This window comes from Felis catus, chromosome D1, assembly GCF_018350175.1.
Source record: "Felis catus isolate Fca126 chromosome D1, F.catus_Fca126_mat1.0, whole genome shotgun sequence".
NCBI lineage: Eukaryota > Metazoa > Chordata > Mammalia > Carnivora > Felidae > Felis > Felis catus.
Window position 1 is genome coordinate 72,973,505 of NC_058377.1, and position 19,607 is coordinate 72,993,111.

General features: G+C 47.4%; 1 protein-coding gene across 13 annotated transcripts in view; it reads right to left on the reverse strand.

The window, feature by feature from the left end:
- PLEKHA7 (pleckstrin homology domain containing A7) overlaps nt 1–19,607 on the reverse strand; it is a 222,667-nt gene that overhangs the window by 26,927 nt on the left and 176,133 nt on the right. For 11 of the 13 annotated variants that reach the window (XM_023239615.2, XM_023239620.2, XM_023239621.2 and 8 more), the window contains 4 exons: nt 13,147–13,669; nt 12,564–12,650; nt 9,598–9,651; nt 3,856–3,936 (listed from right to left, as the gene is read on the reverse strand). In XM_023239615.2, coding sequence (XP_023095383.1) covers nt 3,856–3,936; nt 9,598–9,651; nt 12,564–12,650; nt 13,147–13,669 — 745 coding nt within the window. The remainder of the gene's footprint in view (nt 1–3,855; nt 3,937–9,597; nt 9,652–12,563; nt 12,651–13,146; nt 13,670–19,607) is intronic. The other 2 variants (XM_023239619.2, XM_023239617.2) reach the window with 1 other exon arrangement.

The window sequence follows — 19,607 nt, forward strand, 5'->3', positions numbered from 1 at the left end:
TTTAAAGCAGATTAACCCCAACGTTCAGGATTAGACTTAGAGAAGGAGAGTTAGCCCCACAATGGACAAGTGTGGAAGTCTTTACAGGTAGGGTCATAGCATGAAAGGGGCAAAAACTCAGATGCTACCTCATTTGTATGCCTGTTTCATTTTAGGGAAAAACCAAAGCCTTTTTGTGATTCAAGAAGCACTCGTAAATTCCTCAAACTAAAGAAAAAGTAGGCATCCAAGATATAGTCTCATTGACTGTGGAAGCTTAATTTGCCCAAAGTGAATCCAGTATGAATCCTGGAAGATTTAAAAGACACAGTTTAGCTATCGAAAGTGTGACCCCCCAACCCAGGGCAGTGAGGTGAACCAGGAGGAACCAGTGAGCCCCTGGGGCATTGTCAAGCCTTAGTTTAAGGAAGCCTCTTAGCAGCTTACTTCCCCATGAGCAAGGTCAGCCTATCTCATCCTATACCATTTGGGAAGAGAATTTGGTCAAGGGATGAAGGAACCTGGATGGCTGGGGTTTTCAATTGATCCCTAAATAACTGAGGCTAGGTCATACTTGTGTAAGTCACAAGTTACCCTGTCCTCTCAAGAAAGGAAACCAAGAAGCAGTAGACAAAAATCACCCAACCTTATGAGCCAGTGGGCATTCATAACATTGTCCATCCTTCCCTTGACCCCACGTGGGCACCATGCTGCCATCTCCCACTAACCCCTACAAAGCTAAACCCAACTCTTTAGCCCATGTTTTCACTCCCCCCTAATCTCCTTCATGCCAAAAGCTGTATGGGCTGGGGGTGGGGGAACTTTTCCACAGATGCACCCCCCTGGCCAAGTCACGGTCAGGGAGAGCCAGGTCAAATATGCCCTATGCAAGGAAGACCATCTTGCTGAACTCCATTTTGCAGATATGACCAAGGAAACAGGGTGGAGTCAACCATAGCTGAGATAGGTGATGTGTATACTATGCAGAGGGTTCCAGTGTGGATGGATAGACAATTGCTGGAGAGATGGCCCTCACTTTCTCCCTACTCCATCTGAGAGGTCCACTAAGTTTGTGAGTGTAAATAAGAAGCAAAAATATATTGGCAAACATCCTCCTTAGAACTCAAGCCACTCATGTGCCCAACTGTCCTACACTCCTTCTTCCTATAATCATTGGCAAATGCGAAGGTCAAGGTCAAGGGACAATGCCATCTCTAGGCCTTGGGCTGAGGACTGAGTCTGGCTGCAGACACACCCCCATCCATTCCTATGCTCCTTTTGGTCACACAGTAGATGGCAGGGACAGATGTCTTATTTATCTTGGTCAAGTCAGCCCTGAACATAAAGCCTGGCACACTGGAAGGCACTGGGAAAATGCTTATTGCATTGCAGGTAGGTCAAAGGTAAAACACATGTGGGTCAGTGCTGTAGCATCCTGGAAAAAAATAGAACTCCAGCCAAATTCTGCTCTTCAGACTGGCAGATTATGTGTACATACATGTATACACACAGTCACGGAACACATGGACTACTGCCACAATCCACAAACAAACTGCTGGCTCCTGCAAGGACAGAGGGGCAGGAAAGGTAGGGAGAATAAGGATAGGGAGGAGAAGGAGGGGTGGAATGAACCTGGTGAACCACGAACAGCTGGACCTTCCAGGCAGGACTTGGGCCAAACTCAGGGGAACCCAGCAGGTAAAGGTAGGGAGGTCACTCTGTGTCACAGTCCTCCATTAAAGCAGAGGACAATGAGCTGGTCTACTCTCCAAAGGGCTGACCCTTGGCTCACTTCCCAGGAAGAAATCATTTTCAAATTGAGATATGCTGTGGGGATTTTTCCTCCTAGCAAAACTCTTCCCCTGATTTCACTGAAGCTTTTAACAGATGATATCTTTTTGATACTGAAATAGCAAGGCAGAGAATCTAATTGAGCAATGCCTCATTTATCCAGCGCCATGAGGAATGACGTATTCGACACAAAAAAAGGCATTTTCAGAAAGCTGAACCTTTTCAACTTTTTGATGGAAAGGTTTCTAGAAGTAAATCCTACACTGCCTTCACAGAACTGAATATAAATTCAACCTTTTCGGGGATGAATCAGTCATTATAAAAATCAGTAATATGGAATTTCTTAGAAGTTAAGTGTATTAGGACCATTTGCCTCTTGATTAAATTCTTCTAAATTTCTGTGCTTTCATTTCCGTTTTAGATTGACACATAATGTTTCTTTTCTCTGTCAGGACATTAGGTTACTCCCTCTTTTCTAAGAAGTAACTCTCTCTTGTCCCCTTTTAATGGCTGCAGTTAAGGTGCCGTGAGTTAGGAATTGAAATGACTGAGTCTGTTAGGACTGGAGACTCAACAGAGGGACAGTTGCTACTTTTCCCTAACTCCCTCACCTCCAACTGGGTCTGGTGCCTCTCAGGGGAGGTCCTCCCACACCTGATGTCTCCCACAACTATGGGCCTTAGTACATTAGATGATGTGCTCTCTCTCCCCTCAAAAGATAGTAACCTGATGAGAGGTGGTTGTAGGGACTATGACATATTTTCTCTGTATCCTCAAAGTCCAGCCAGGGCCCACCACATTGAGGATATTTGGGAAGTGTTTCCCTGATGAACCTGTGACCGTATCAAAATCATGTGAGTTGGCTCCTACTCCTATAGGCTTTAGACCATGGGCTTCATGAAAGTACTTACACAGCTCAAAGGCCCTTTAAACTTCTGAATTTAGCTTTGTTCTGGAGTCAAGGCTGCTATGAAATATCCATAAGTAGTATATTACATGTAATTTTCCTTTTAAAACTGTGTTTTGGGGGCGCCTGGGTGGCGCAGTCGGTTAAGCGTCCGACTTCAGCCAGGTCACGATCTCGTGGTCCGTGAGTTCGAGCCCCGCATCAGGCTCTGGGCTGATGGCTCAGAGCCTGGAGCCTGTTTCCGATTCTGTGTCTCCCTCTCTCTCTGCCCCTCCCCCGTTCATGCTCTGTCTCTCTCTGTCCCAAAAATAAATAAACGTTGAAAAAAAAAATTAAAAAACAAACAAACAAACAAACAGTGTTTTGTGATAGAAATGTTTAAATCCATTTGAAATATCAACTATGTGTCTCCAGCATTTTTGTCACCAGAAAAAAGTGAAATTCAGTGGGCACTCATCCATTTGAAAGAGTCTGTGCACCAGAAAGGAACTGAAGGCCACTCAGGCATTTTACCTCCCTTCTACCACATCTCGACACACCTTTTCTCAGGGCTCGGGATGACTGCACATAGCACCTGCCTCCCAACCTGTAGCCTCCCTTGGAATGCTACAAAAGTTGGCTACATTTCAGGCACTACTTCTGCATCAGTCAAAGGGGGGACTTGGGAAAGGGCGTGGTCCATTTTGTTCTAGTCCAGCTCTAGACTGTTTTCAATATCAACACCCTGCCCTGAAGAAGAGCCAGCCTAATCCCAAGGCCATGGTAGAATCTCAGGATATGCCAGAGGCTCCAAGGTGACCAGGAACTGCTAACTCCTTCCTAAGAACTCATGCTTGACTCCATAGACCACACTGGTCTCTGTCTAGGTCAGTCCTCGCCATGGAGGCAGAGAGAGAATGGGAACACAACAGAAGCTGGTGGCAAGCCAGGCAAGCCCCTCCCACCCCCGCGGCAACACAAAAGATGGAGTCACAGAACACCGCATGTGAGAGGTTCAGCTTGGTGCACCAGCCAAAATGCTGAAGGGAGCTTCAACAGGAGAAAAAAATAAACCGAGATGACTTGCAGGAAGCCTGGGGGCGGTCAGGAGAGCCCCTGGTTAAGCAAGTGATGAAGTTGGCACTGAGCCAAAAGCAATGGAATGGCCCCGCTTGGAGACACAGATCAGATCGTCTTACGCTTCTCCTGGGCCGACAGCCCCGTGCTGACTTCTTCAGCACTTTGTAAAGCACGTTGATCAAAGGTTCATTATTTTTTATCTGTTCCAAACAAAAAGGCAAATATAACAAAACGTAACAGGTGAGACATCAAAAGACACTTGAAGGAGCCAGAATTTGGGGAATCGGTAAGGGGAAACTTTAAGGAGGACACGTGCTGTGCAGTTCAAATGACTGAGTCTCAGTCTGGCTGTGCTGCTTCCCAGCTGCTGAGCCTTTCCAGATTTCAGATCCCTCACCTATAAAATGGGGGAAAATAAGTTCTGCCTGAAGGATCTTAGTGCAGGCTAGTCTACATGAGAGGGCCAATGTCGGTGCCCATTTCCTTCCTGTTTCTCCTGCAGAAGACAAGAAGGGACTTTGCTTCTTCCTTCGTCCTCCCTCACCTTACACTGCAAGACATCAAATCACTAGGGTGGTGCCATGCGTTAGTCTCATCCCTGCCCCACATTTTCCACCTTCAGTGCCCCAGACCCTCATCTCCACACCTATGTTCATCTAAATAATGATGTCTTACCAATGATCCCAAATGCTTAGAGCTCCTTTGAGGGAACACTGTCCTTACCCACCAAAACAGTAGATCTCAACCCTGGGTGAACACTGGAATCCCCCAAGTGGCTTTAAAAAAAACTGATACCCGAGTCCTACTCCAAGAGACTCAGATATAATTCGTTGGAGTGGGTCCTTAAAAGCTCCCCTGGGTGATACTGATGTGCAAGCCAAGACTGGGAACCACTACTGTAAAAAGTGGTTCTCAAACTTCAGCATGCTTCAGAATCACCTGGAGGGGGCTTGTTAATACAGCTGACCCTTGAACTATGGGTTTAAACTATGAAGGGCCACTTATACATGGATTTTTGTTTTTCAACAAAAACAGTATAGCCCTATAAATTTTCTCTTTTCTATGATTTGCTTAACATTTTCTTTTCTCAAGCTTACTTGATTATAAGAATACAGTATGTAATACATATATCATACAAAATATGTGTTAATCGATTGTTTATATTAAAGTAGACTATTAATAGTTGAGTTTTGGGGAGTTAAGTTTTACCTGGATTTTCAACTGCACAGGAGTTGATGCCCCTAACTCCCACACTGTTGAAGGGTCAACTGTATACAGAGTTGCTGGGCCCTGTGTTCAGAGGTTCTCACTGAGCAGGTCTGGGGTGAGATCCAAGATTTTGCCTTTCTAACAAATTCCCGGGTATTAGTGATGCTGTTGGTCTGGAATTACATGTTCAGAACCACTGCTTTGAAATAATGTTTCTCAACCATGGTCTCCACCACCTGACCAGCAGCAGATACCCTCCCTTCTACCTCCCCTTCCCAGGTGTGCCTCACAGCTGCATAAAAACAATCTAAGCTGTCAATAACAGTGACTACCATACCTGCTTCTTCAGACCTAGCTAGGGTATAGGGTGCTGAAAAACAGAACTATGATGCCAGAAATACAATTCAGTGAATACAACTTTAGGGTGGGCAAAGTACATGGTACACAGAAGAAAGAAGGCAGGTGTAAAGTTAGACACTGGGTTCAAATTCCACACACATTACTGTGGAAGTGATTTCTCTTGATACTTGGGTTCTTGGTTAGTAATGTGGGCGGGGGTAATAATTCCTATCTCTCAAGGCTGCTTAGAGGATTGAGATAATGAACATGTGCCCAAACACTGCCAGGCAGGAACAGATGCTTAATCAAGGTGGAGTCCTTTCCACCCTGGCACCACCAAGTAAAATGCCAGAAGAGTAAACATTTTCCAAAAAGAGCATTAATACAGAGCATCTTCTAAAAGACTAGAATACACCTTTGTTTGATCACTTGGTACAACAGCAGAAATGCTCACTTTAGGGAGAAAAAGTTCCACAACATGTGGGGAAGCAAATACTGATTCTGAAAGCTGAGCATCAGCTGATTGGTGATGGCAGGAGCTTTGGATCCTTAAGCCTGTGGCCTTTGGAACAGGGCCATGGGGGAGCCTAGGCCAACCATGTGGGGATAGGGAGGCTGTTTTTCTCCAGACGGGCTCACCTCCTTCCTCTCCCCGCAAGGACTTCTCACAAGCAGCTGGTCACAGTGGGGCTGTGCTCATTGCTGTCCCCACACCCAGGCTGGGCTACAGGGCCCATTCAACTCTGCCCATAAAGGTCCTCATCTCAGGGACCCCAGCTGAGCTCAGCATCAGCTCATTTTGTCTAGTATGTCTCAATCTCAAGAGCCAATGGGCCTTAGGGTTTTCCTGATATAATCACCCATCCCTCTTGTCCTGCAGTGTTCATCTAGCTTCAGTTGCACCCTAGAGATGGAGGGGGGAGTGTTTCACCACAACTTGAGCAGGCCCTTTTAGAAATCCCTCTACTTGTAGCTGCTATCCACGTCTCTCTCTCTTTTTTAATTGAAGTACAGTTGATTTGTCTTAATTCTCCCTTACAGCCACAGAAGACACATGGTAATGTTTTAGAGCTTTGTAGACTGTCTCTATGTCTCCTGAATTACCCAGAACCCTTTCCACCACTCCGCACTGCAGCTGTGCTAACTGCTGCTGTGTTTCTTGTTTCTTCCTAGCAAGACTTCCCATTAGGGAACCCCTCCCTCATTCCACAGGGAGTCTTAGGTTTGCAACTGGCCACCCACGGGGACACTAAGCTGGAAGGAAGTGAACCTGGGTTTGCAGGTAGCCACCTTCCCTGGCTTCCCTGGAAGCAGCCCACACACCAGGGAAAGTAGAACAGTGATGATGTGGCCTGAGCCCCTGGGATGTAGCCCTTGGCTAAAAGAACCAGTATATTCCCTTTTTGGCTTATTCGCAGGTTGATTTGGGTTTCAGACGCCTGCAAACAAAAGAATCCTGCCTAATACACTCCTCAGCCATGGTTCTATAGGCCCTCAACACCTCTGCTTTGCTTCCAGCCCTTTCCTCGTCCGGATCCTGAAATGAGGGAACCCTATACCCCAGCTGGGTTTGAGCAGAGCGGAGCAGGCCCACTGCCTCCCTGATGGGAGTACCCTGTACCTTGGAGAGAGGCCAAGGCAGTACCAACCTTTCTGGCAGCTATGCCAGATAGACAACTCACACAGCACAAACCCCAGCACCTCCCTGCTGCAAGTGCAGCTCATCTGGGGTGAAAGTTCTCTGAGAGGAACTTAGCAACTGGAGTAACAACTATAAGACTGGAGAACCCTGGTATCAACACAGCTGTTTTCTATCACATGACAACTTCCAGAAAGACTAATGTTCTGGGCATAGGCAGCACCTAGCTAGTGAAACACCCCAAGGATACATCTTGCCTCTATCACATCAAATGCATTTCTTGGGATAATGACCCCAGCTCAGCTCCATCAGAAACTGAATGCCTTTGGGTCCACAGTGATAGAAGCAGCATTTTAAGAGAGGCTAGGAGGCAAGGTGATAAAGAGCACAAGTTTCAGATTCCAAGCTATACATAAATACCAACTCCTCGGGAACTACTTATGTGGCCTTGGGAAAGTCATTTTCTTCTCTGAGCCTCAGTCAGTGAAAAAAAGATAAGAACCACCTTCCTTCCAGGGCCACTCTGGGAGTTACATAAGTTAACAGAAGTAAAACACAGTGACTATCATACATGGTACCCTCTATTGTTATTAAACTTCTGTTTGGAGTCAGGACATCCAAGGACTCCTGGCTCTGCTCTGCCACCCTGTGCCTCAGCTTCTCTCTTTAAATCCCTTTTAACTCCAATTCTATGATCTTGAAATAAAATCGACCTGAACTGAATCTTCCCTCCAGGACCAACTGTGAGTTTCTGCTATCCAGTACAAACAGGAATCAGGACACAGGTATTTCCTATTCCTTCAGCTCAGGCACGTTAAGCTCTCTCTTGCACTGTGCACCAAGAACTCTGAGGAACGCTTCGGGGTCCACCCATGCAAGGTACATTGTGAATACTCCACAGACACTTCTGGCTGACTGGCCCCCAGGAAGGGGCGAGAAGAGCCAAGCAGATGGCATGGTGACTGGCTATCTGGGAGGCCAGGGAATGGAGACGAGGTGGTACACAGAGCAGGTGAAGGTGGGTGGACCTCTCTCCAGGTCAGGTGGGGGTGGTGGGCATGGTGGAAGGATCCTGCCCAGGATCAGGGCACAGCAGGATAGGCTGGACCGGACATTTAGCATCCTGAGGCACTGCAACCATACTTTAAAATACTCGCTCACTCTCTGTGTGACCTGACTGACACATAAGCTAGAAAATGTCCTGGTTTTGAGAGAACCCTCTTAGTTTTGCTCATGTCAGAAAGCCAAGTCTGCCTCTTGTTCACTGCACCTTCCTGTGTAAAGAATTAGGAACATGGACAGTCTGCCTCCTCCAGCCCTAGCCACACCACCCTCACCCTGGCTCTCCTTGACTCCCACTGTTCCTGTCCCTTTAATTTCAACCAACTCAAACCCTCTGGCTCTTCAAGGCTACACACACACGCCACCTCCTCCAGAAGCCTTCCCAGAATCACAGCCCACAGTGATCTTCACTACCTCACTCTGAGCACTAGGCCAGACAGATCTTTGTAAGATCATTGTAAACAAGCCTGTGTTATTTTGGGAGACTTTCCTTTTCTAACCCAGATCATTTGGGAGATTCTCAGGGCCAGAGAGTTTCAATTTTTCTCTTGCATCTCCCTTAGGTTTCTCCAGAGCTGATTACACAGCACATACTCCACAGATACAAAAGTTAACTAGTCAATTCCTAAACAAAGGCTCTGATCTTGTCTCAGTGTAGGGAGGTTCGCCATCGGCTGCTGCGGGGCATAGTGTTCACACTCTTGCTTCTCCAAGGCTGATGACAAACCCCATGTTAAAAATATCTCAAGCCAGGTACACAGGGGTGCTGGGGGGTGGGGCCTGCCCAGTGGCAGTCGCCTGGGTGTCCTCCCCCAGACCCTCCCACTCTCTCACACCCACAGTTAATTAAAGGTCACATTCCTTGAGTCTATTTCATGGCTTAGGCATAAGAAGTGCTTTTCACAGTGGGAGCTTTCAGAGAGCTGTGGGAATGACACAATAGCAGCTCTCTTTCACGCAGAATGCCTCTCACACTTGTACACCAGCTTTCTTGGTTCTCTGCGCTATGAAGGCTGATTTAGAGCCTGAAGTTTCATCACCTACAGGGAAGGGCCCAGCGCTCATCTCCTGAATGTGGATGGGAGACTATCCATATGGGAGACCATGTAGGCCTGAGAGCTGCACAACTCCAGGTGGAACCCACTCCTTCAGCAACAAAACAAAAACAAAACAAAACAAAACAAAACAAAACACCAAACTACTCACAGCTGATGACACACATCAGTGGCACCCTATGAACCAAACCCAATTCCACTCACACTGGAGGCTCTGAGGAAGCAACCAGTTATTATCTGAAAGCACTTTTGGGTCCTTACCAAGGATAGGAAGAGATCAAGATCTTATGCCCTCATCCCATAAGCCAGAAATCTTACTGCAGAATTATCAAGGAACTGCACCCAGGGTTTGAGGCAATAAGAAATAAAACTCTTCTCATTCAGACAAGAGACGTCTTCATTTGGGATCCAGATTTGATAAGACCCGCACAGCCTTGGCCTTTGAGCTTGGCTTCAATGAGGCTGACACGCTCAGAAAGGTGCATGTCCAAGGGAGGCATGCCTCACGTCCAAGGGAGGCATGCACATGGGGTGCATGTCCTCACGTCGTCACTCACCTTTAGGTCCAGGTACTCCAGGTCTTTCTTCAGCTGGAGGTAGGTGTCGTCAGCCTTCAATGGAAGCACACAGAGAAAAAAGCCAGTTATGAACACCAAGGGTTTCTAAAACTCAGGGCTTCGTGTGTGAACCATTTACACTGCACAGATTCAGGGTCAAAGAACTACAGCAGGCCAACACATCCGGGGCCACAAAGGAAGCACAAATATCTCAATGTAGCTCAAAGCCCTCTTTCAGCATGGTGGACCTTGCAGGTCACTGTGGAGAAAGCCAGCTGGTCTATCAGTTAGCTGAGGGACAGTTCGGGGGGAAGAGGGAGACAGCACACACACCACTAAGACAGCAGTGCAGCTGAGGCCAGTGGTGAGCTCCTGAGACAAAACTAGACAGTCTAGCTAGAAGAGCATGCGATATCTGAGTTAGGGTCCCATGAATCACCAATGCTCCAATCCTTGTCATCAAAAATGACCCTCTCATTAGTGCAGCTAAATGCCTAGAAGGGCAGGGAGAGGATGTGGGGACACAGGTAGGTCCTGACTGACATGACCTTGGGTTCCATGATGTTAAGCACCAGCAGCTGCTGGAAGTTTTGGCTCCCTTTGCTCAGCATGGGACCATGTCAGGAGTTGAGGAAGTTCCAGGGTCACACCTGGCTGCTTGCATTGTCTCTGACAATCTGTTGAGTTCTTCAGTGTAATTACCAGGAACAGTGAGAATAGGCAAAAGACTCTGATTTTCTAGAACTTGTGTTTCCCATGTAACAGATCACAGAAGCTGTTAGGCAGAGGGGCTGTAAAGGCTTAAGAAAAATGGCTCGGGTACCACTTTCTCAGCAGGATAAGAGGCCTCCCAGCAAACCAAGGCAAGTCAGGGCTGGGGGAGAGGGCCCTGTTTACATCTCTGATGTAACACAAGTAAGCAATGTGAGATGTTCAGGCTGTGCTTTTAAGCATGAGAAGACCTGAAGTACCATTGTCAGGGACACTAAGTGACTTCCAAAATGCTATTTCTATCCCTAAACTGTCCCCTTACCCATCCCTACTTCCCCTTCAGCCCAGTCCCTATACACTTTGAACAGCAGTAAGAGGACTGAATATTATTTAAAATCACCCAAATTCACAACTTAGGGGTTTTGCCTGTGTTCCCTCACATTCATTTTTCCAAGTACGTGTCCTGAGTCCCTCAGGTCTCACTAAAACAGGACAGTTAAGGAAGGTGACAATCCTGTCACTTCCCTCACCTGTCCTCTGACTACTTTTCTGTAGCCCAGAGGGACCAGCCTCGTGTGAGCATCTTCTTTAAGTTGCTCAAGATGCCTGGGAGAGCAATTCTCTGGTCCCTCCTTTAGAAGCTTGCCTGCAAACCTCCATGTCCTGGAAGGTTTATAACACTATGCCAGATAGGACCTGAATTTTGGCTCCAGCCTGCAGGCCTCTGGCTGAGGGATCCCAGGCAAGTCATTTTCCCTTCTAGATAGAGTGCCTCGTATGTGGTAGTAACTCCTGTCCTGCCTAACCTCTCCCAACTTACTGTGAGGTTCACTAGGATAAGAGATGTGAGGATGCTTTATCAGTCGTCAGGGCACTGCCAGGATGAGAGAAGACACTCTGCCTTTTCCCCTCCAGGTTGACACCAACGAAGCACACCTTTCAGCATCCCAAGGAGTGCCCAAGGTGGCAACAAGAATGACAGCCAGCACAGCTCTTTGGACATGACCAGCACACCAGCCTGGCATTAACTACTCAGAGCCAGAGAAGCCACAGTTCGGGTCCCTCACACCACATGCAGTCTCCTCCCCAGCACCAGAGGTGTGGGCCCCACCACCACTGCACAGTGTGTGCCAGTAGCATCCAGAAGCAAACAGGCAGGGAGCAAGGGAAAGAGCCAGACAGCAAATACAGACTAGAGTGTGGGCACGAAACAACACGAGCCAGCATGTCACTCCCTTGCCCCCAGGGGGCCCCCGGCCCTGAGAGAGCCCACCGGCGCTGACCTGGCAGGTGGGAAAGGTCAGCTGGTGTTGCAGTAACTGGCCGACGGCGAGATTTCGCACGCTGGCCAGCCTGGCCTGGTGCCACCGTAACCGGGTGAGAAGCAGTGAGAGCTCCTCCAGCTGCAGGTGTGTAGACACATCATGAGGAAATTAGCCACCGCAGGAGCACGACGCTATAATTACTCTTCACCCCGGTGCCGGGACAGCACTGATGCGACACCATGAAGTAATTATTGCATTAATTCTGTCATCAGGACAAACAAAGGCACTGGCAGAAAAGAGGCTGCAGGAAGCGGGGTTTTTTTGTTGTTTTTTTTTCTTTTCAGGAAACAGCAACCAACAGTGAAACCTCACCCAGACTCAAGCTTTGAAGACAAAGTTAACTAAGCAAAGCAAACACCAGGACGAGAGGAGAGGAGCTAATGGGAGAAAGTCTGGTGGCTGGAAAATGCTGCAGGCAAAAAAATGCTGCCTGAAAGAAAGGAAAAGCCCACGTTTTCCTCCACTTCCCCCAAGCTCTTCCTCTGATCTGGGGACCCATGCCAACTGGATAACACAGAGCCAGTCATTCAATTTCTCTGAGTCTCAGTTTCCTCATTTCTTCTTCTTTTTTTAATATTTATTTTTGAGAGAGAGAGAGAGAGCGAGCGCACGCGCGCACACAGGGGAGGGGCAGAGAGAAGGGGACGGAGGATCTGAAGCAGGCTCTACCCTGAGAGCAGAGAGCCCGATGTGGAGCTTGAACCCATGAACCATAAGGTCATGACTCAAGCCAAAGTAGGACACCTAACCCGCTGAGCCACCCACAGGCGCCCCTCGGTTTCCTCATTTCTAAAGTGGGGGTTGACAGCTGCCCTGCACACTTCATTTAACTGGCGTGGGGTGGGGAGAGCAAACTCAGTGAGGTGGTACTTCGCAGGCTGCATCGCGTTCGTAGGGGTGGGGGTGGCGGGGAGAGGAGGAGCGGCTTACCGATTTTCCATGTAAACTGGGAGCGCTGACAGTGTGGGTCATGTAGCCCATGGAGGGCATGGAGCGTCGGTCCACATGAGAAGAGTTCTACGGTGGAGAGACAGGCAGTCACCCTGCGGTCCGGAACCTCTGCCCCTCTCCACCAGAACAGGCTACCACACAGCACTATCCCTCTTCATCTGTGAAATGGGGCTCCACATCTTTCTCACCAGGATATAACAGTGTAAACTGGGAAAGCCCCTTGGAGAGATAAAGCTAAAGTTGGGGTTATTAAAAATTATTGAACCAACTGAACACAGGTATCTTTTCTGCCTTCCAAGCTGCAAGGAAGCAGACTTCCAGTTGTATGGTCCTTCATCTCTTATTCTCATCTGTGAAGTGGGCATGATAACAGCACCTACATCACAGGGCTCTTGTAAGCATTAAAGTCAGGCCTTCAGTACTACACCTGGCCCTAAAAGTACTGCACAGGTATCACCTATCATTATTCAAAATCGCTCAAATTTGTGTTTAAACCACGTGAAGGTTCAAACTGAGTATTAGGGCTGAACCCCAGCTGCAGGGCAGCCCTCCAGAGTCTCACCTTGGTGGTGTGGCCCCGGGCCTTGCTGGGAGAACCCCCCAGCGAGATGTCCACACTCCTCCGCTGGTCCGGTGGCTTCACGGTGACCCTCTCTGCCGGCGTGTGTGGCCGCCTGGGTGGGAAGGCCCTCGGGGGGCCCGGAGGAGGGATGTCCGAGGGAGACGGAGGCACAGAGATGGAGCGGGGCACCTCCAGCATGCTCCTGCTCCGGCCCTGGTCGGGGAACTCTGGCGAGCCAGCACAGATGGGCGCCGTGGGGCTGCCGTGCCGGAACTGCTGGCGCTGCTGCCACTCGTAGAGCTGCCACACGGTGCCGTCCCGGTGTGCCCTGCGCTCCTCGCTTGACATCTTCAGGTGGCTGGCTCGGTCCTGCGCATACTTGTAGTCACTCGGCAGGTTGCGGGGAGGGGGCGAGGAGCCCCCTGAGGGGTGTCGGGTACTCTTAGGAAGGGTCTGGTAGTTTTCCGGGAAGGACAGGGACTGGCTGGGGCCCTGGCGGGGAAGGGTCTGGTCCGGCGGCAGGCTGAGGAGAAAGGAAAAATGGGTAAGATGAACAGCATGACATCTGCCAGGTGTTTGGAAACATAGTTAAGAAAATCCACAATGCCAAGCACACGAGGGAGCCCGCTAAGAACCCCAAAGAACAATCAATGCAGACCCCAGGACCTCAGTCACTCCCTCCCTTTGCAGAGGACTCCAAAACCATTGTTCTCCAACAACCTTGGAATATCAACCCCCCTTCCAAGCAACCCGGCTGCCCCACACCCATCACTTCAAGTGCAAGATGAGGGAACCTGCCTCCTCCTCTCCCTCCTGCTGTTCATCAGCTCTTCCAAACAGGAGTGCCTATTACTAGGAAATGCCTCCTAATTCTCTGGGTCATAAAGACTTGCCCTCTGCTGGTATCCTCACATCAAGTTCTGGAGGTTCTTAAAGGAAGTGGCTGGTACCAGTTCTTTTCTTTTTCTACTACTCTAGTCCAGATACTGATTAATCATCTTCCCCCAGACAACTCAGACCTTCCTAACCAGTGTCCACACTGTAGACAGTCAATTGCTTGGGTCCAATTACTGTCTTGCTCCAAAAAGTTCAATGGCTCCCCACTGCTTACAAAATAAAACCCAAACCCTTTAGTGGTCACCACTCTCTAGCACCTGATCCCAACCCACCTTGCAGTCCTGCTGTTTTCTCACTGCTTCTCCAACCAGGACCAGGACTGGGCTGGGGCAGGTCAGGCATCTAGAGCCCAATAGCTAGAGGTACTTCCACTCAGATGCATAGATGCATCCCTGCACTTGCTGGAACCTGGGACTAAGAGCCTCACCCTAATCCCATCTGGCCTCCTACACACCCGGACAGCTTCTCAGAGTGGAAAAAGCAAAGATAGCTTGACCCGGGTTTGGATGCTGGCTCTACCATCCACTGGCTATATGACCCTAGGCAGCTTACCAGACTGCTCTGAGCCTCCGCTTCCTCCTTGCAGAAACTTCCTTATTCTCATATTATTGTTCTTGCCTCCCCTATCTGTATGGGTTCCCCTTGCCCTATACATCCAAATCTCACTCATTCTCCACAACACAGTCCCATGACCTTTACACGGAGGCCGTCAGCAATACTGCAGCTCTCAGGGTTCCTGCTCTGCTCTGACCTAGTGACTATGTGGTAGGAAACTTGTCCAAGGTCTTTTTATTGATGTAACCTTTTCATCCTCATAAGGCATCTCCTCACCAGATAAGCTGTAAATCCTTGGAAGGCAGGAACTATGTCTCACTCTGTGGTACTGTCCAGGGTTGAGAAAGTCCTGATGCATAACCAGCCAGATATTGTTTTAAGCCAGTGCTACTCAAAGTATGGTCTTGGATGGGCAGGCAGCATCAGCACCTGGGAACTTGTTAGAAATGCAGGTTACGGAGCCCCACCCAGACCTGCCAAATCAGAAACCCTGGGGTTAGAGTCAGGCCTCCTGTGTTCTAACAAGCCCTCTGGGTGGCCAAAGTTTGAGGAGTGCCGTTCTAGTTGTTCTTAAATTCATCTTAAATTCAACTTGTTTAAGCACTTCCTTCTTGTCTTTTATGTCCTCACTCTCCCTACTATAAAATGGGGATACTAAGAATATAATAGATTGTTGAAGGGATCAGAAATAGCTGTCATTCAAAAATGGTGGCTTTCTTCTCTTTTCATCGTTACCTTTGCAATTACAGAAGGTAATTTTAAGATCTCTTCGGCCCAGACCTGTCTAGTGTGTCCATCTAGTGTGTCTGCTTCCACTAGGTGGCAGGTTTGCTACTGATTTCCCAAAGTCAGAGGGAAATGTGTCTCTGAGCAGGGGGCAGTGGCTGAATCCTCAAACAGCATTGGTGGCAGAAACCAGGCTAGGGGCTTCCACTGGGGAGTTCATGACTCCACCAACTACTGTTCACTCTGACTGAAGCAAAACTCAGACTATGCAAAGTATGTCCTTGCTGTGCTCCCATCTGCACAAGCCTTTGGTCTGGTTCTGCAGCCTGCTCCCAGTGCCTATGTCACCCAGAGTACCCCCACACCGCTTTACCCCCAAATGCCTCAGCTGGTCCTCTAGCCTATGGGCTCTGCTTATGCACTATCATCCCCCCACCCCCACTCCCCAGGGTTGGCCATTTGGGGGCAACCCCAAAGACCTCAGTGCAATGGTGAGCTCCGGAGGCCAAATCAAGGTAACTAACCAAGGGTGGAGTGAGGGTTGCAGGAGGTAGGTTTGTAAGGAAAGGTAAAGATCCTGCCTGAAATAGGCAAGAGCACCCAGAGCAGCGCTGCCCCAACAGCAGATCCATTTGCCGGCCCCCAACCCCAGCCTTACCCAAAAAAAAGGCTCAAGGTCTCCTGCCCTCATTACCCTGCTCTGTGCCATGGGGCCTCCCTGTTCCAAAAGGCACTAAAGAGGATATTCTGATACAGCCACTACAAAGTGGTAATATCGAAATGTAAAATCACTTTTCATAACGAATTACTTATGCAACAGACATTCCTCGCCCTAACCTCCACATCAATTGTGCAAGACTTTCACTTTCGACTCTGTTCCTTATTGTAATATCTGAGTCCCTGATACCACCCCCACCCCTGCCTTTTTATTTTATGGGTATGTAAATTACTTTAAATACCCAGAAAGAAATGCAAGGCTAGAATTTCACAACAATCTCTTAGGATGTAGAATTCTAAGGGTACATCAGCTTATCCTCGAAAGACATCATTCTAAAGGAGTTTAATGATGTGAAACACAATAATACGTATCTCCAAGTACTAAAAGAACAGTTAGAAATAATTTCTTGTGTGGTCTAGAGCCACAAATATGAGATCATATTACAGCCCAAATAACCCTCCTTGCAATGTCTAATGTGCTCAATCTAACAAGATTAGTACAGTCTGAATCATATAAAGCACAGACATCCCTCTTCTATATTTTCAAATGGAGGAGGCTTTTTTATTAAGCAGCCAGATCTACTTATCACTTGACTGTGAGAGATTACAAATATACCTTTAAGGAAAACAACTCGGGGAATGCAAGATGCAGTCCTTTCCAGATACAAGTGAATGATCAGAGACTGTGCACTTCACGTGCTCAGAGACTAACAGCTTTCTTCTCAAAAGGGTGTCTTCAATTCCTCACTTTTCACGTTCAGCCCATTGAGATCCACTTCCATCACTAGACTGAAGTTTCTCTCGCTGTGTGCTCAATGACCTTCAAGGCCAATGAATTGTTTTCATCTACAGACCTGATGTCACCTTGCCCCAGAGATAAGAAAGGCTCAAACTCCCAGCTCATATCTAAGGACAGTTCGACGCTTTCCCCAACCCTGTCATCTCCTTGCAACTCACTTATTTTTTAGCTCTCCTGTGTGACCCTCCGGCCCCAAGTACCGGCCATTGTGTGTAGCAGAATGACATAGGTTTGTGGGCTGCCGGAAGCAGTTATGTAGAGACAGGTCAACCAACAACTTACAACTGCATATCAGTCACACAGCTTTTGAAAGTCCTTTCTGTGCCCCTGCCACAAAGAGTTTCTCGCTGGCCAGGCCACATTTCTGGGTTCTTCCTGTCTTCCTCTCATAGTATTCTGCCTCCTGACCTAACTTGAAGGTCCTAGCTCCACTGAGAAGGGCAGATCAGGTCTGCCCATGCAAGTTCATCCAGAAGCTCAGTGGAGGGGCTCAGCCTGGGTGGCTCAGTCACTTAAGCAACTGACTTCAGCTTAGGTCATGATCTCAAGGTTTGTGAGTTCGAGCCTTTCCTAGGGTGAGTCCTGCTTCTTCTCCCTCTCTCTCTGACCCTCACTCACTTGTATCCTCTCTCTCTCAAATAATAAAATAAATAAAATAAAATAAAATAAAATAAAATAAAATAAAATAAAATAAAATAAAATAAAAGGAATCTCAGTGGAATCAAAAGCCCCAGTGACTGATCAGAGACCTTAGGTTCCAGATACTTTTTCAGTGCCTCCCAGCTTTGTGGGAAGGCACCACCCGCCAAGGAGAAGTCCTCATTCACAGCACAAACCAGACTCCTTCAAAATGCAACTCCCTCCATCACCTGTCTCCTGCTCACCTCCTTCATGGAGACTGCTTTTGTCCACCCCTTAGGCTGGAAGTCCTCCTCATTCTGCCTTTGGCCCTCTGCTATGGCTCACTCTGAGCTAGGGTTCTCAAGCCTGGCTGCACATTAGAGTCACATAGGGGTATGGGTGAGGAGGGGAGTGTTGTTACAACACCTCACATCCAGGCTGTACCACATCTACTTACTTGCCAAGCCAAACTTGTTAACGTTAACTCTACCTGTGGCCCTCCTCACCTTCCAGGCCTCGATGAAGCAGTTTACCAACTCTTATACCTACCCAACCTCAACATCTGTGTATCCTCCCAACCTTCTTCACAATCCTCAGCATCTTCACTGCTTCGGTTTGGGTCCTCCCCGCCTCCTACCCAAGGTAGGACCAGCTTACACGCAATCATTTCCTCTTTCAGGCTCTTCTCCATCTAAATGCTGCCATAGTGTCATCAGAGCAAGAAGTTAACTTGAAACAGTAGTTCCCAGTGCCAATATGGGGATGGACAGACAAGGACACTTTGGGTGAGGTATAAACTGAAACAGCATTGTTGGAGGACAATTTTGTAATAACTACCATAATTAAAATGGCATGTATCCTTTGACCCAGTCACTCCACTGAAAGTCATCTGTTCTTTAAGTACACATGCACTGATATGCAGAGACAATGGACAGGGATATGCACTGCAGCATAGTTTATAACAGCAAATGTTTGTAACCAACCTCACTGTCCATCAGTAGGAGATGGTATAAATATCACCGCAGATCCATACAATGGAATACTCTGCTTACTCCAAATTAATGATATATGTCTATATGTGCTGATATGGAAAGAGACTTGCACATACACTGACACATTAAGTGAAAAAAGCAAGGTGAAGGACAGGGTTTCTTTTTCTTAATACAGTGGTTGGTCTTTAGGGACTGAAAGTAGGTTTCTGAAATAAAGTAGAAGGACACTTATCTTTCATTATTTATCCTTTGGTATTTTTTTTTTTTTTTTTTGTGAGTGGTTTACTGATTTGGAGGTACTGAACAAAGGGAGATTTACACATGGAACTAACTATGAATTTGGTGATGAATTAGCAACTGGTGCAAAGAAAATGAAGAAAACTTGAGATGCTTGGATGGCTCAGTTGGTTAAGCGTCCGACTACAGCTCAGGTCATGATTTCACAGTTCATGAGTTTGAGCCCCACATCAGGCTCTGTACTGGCAGTATAGAGGCTGCTTTGGGATTCTCTCTCTCTCTCTGTCCCTCTCTCTGCTCCTTCCCCATTCACACTTTCTCTCTCAAAATAAATAAACACTTAAAAAAAAACACAGCAAACTATAAGCATGAAAATTATCAACACCAGAAAACAAAAATTGTACAAATGAAATAATAGTATACTCTATGGCCCAGCTGTGAATATTTATATTGTCATAATATAAAAACTGACTAGAAAAATTATGCTATATTGCGAAACTAGGATACAGGTAAGTGTATGTCTATTGGAAAGGCAGAGTGGGGTATGAGACACTTCAATCTTTATCTTCTAGAGCAGAATGTCGATTGATAACTAAAATTGAAAAATCAAGAAAGAGCAATGTAAGTATCTTATTTGATTTCAGGTAAATTGGGAAAACTACTGAAAGAACTGAAAGTGGTTGCCTCAAAGGGACAAAAATTAGAAGTAGGGATGGATGGGGGTCATACTACTTAAATCCTTAAACTATGTGCATATACTGCTTTAATAAAAAAATATTATAAGAGTAAGGGGAAACTAAAACTACCATTCTCACTTTGATTGGGGCACATCAGAATCACATGGCTGATTTCTTCACCATATATATGGACCTGCTGTATTAGAACTGGGATGTAGTAAGGACCATCTCAGCTAGAAA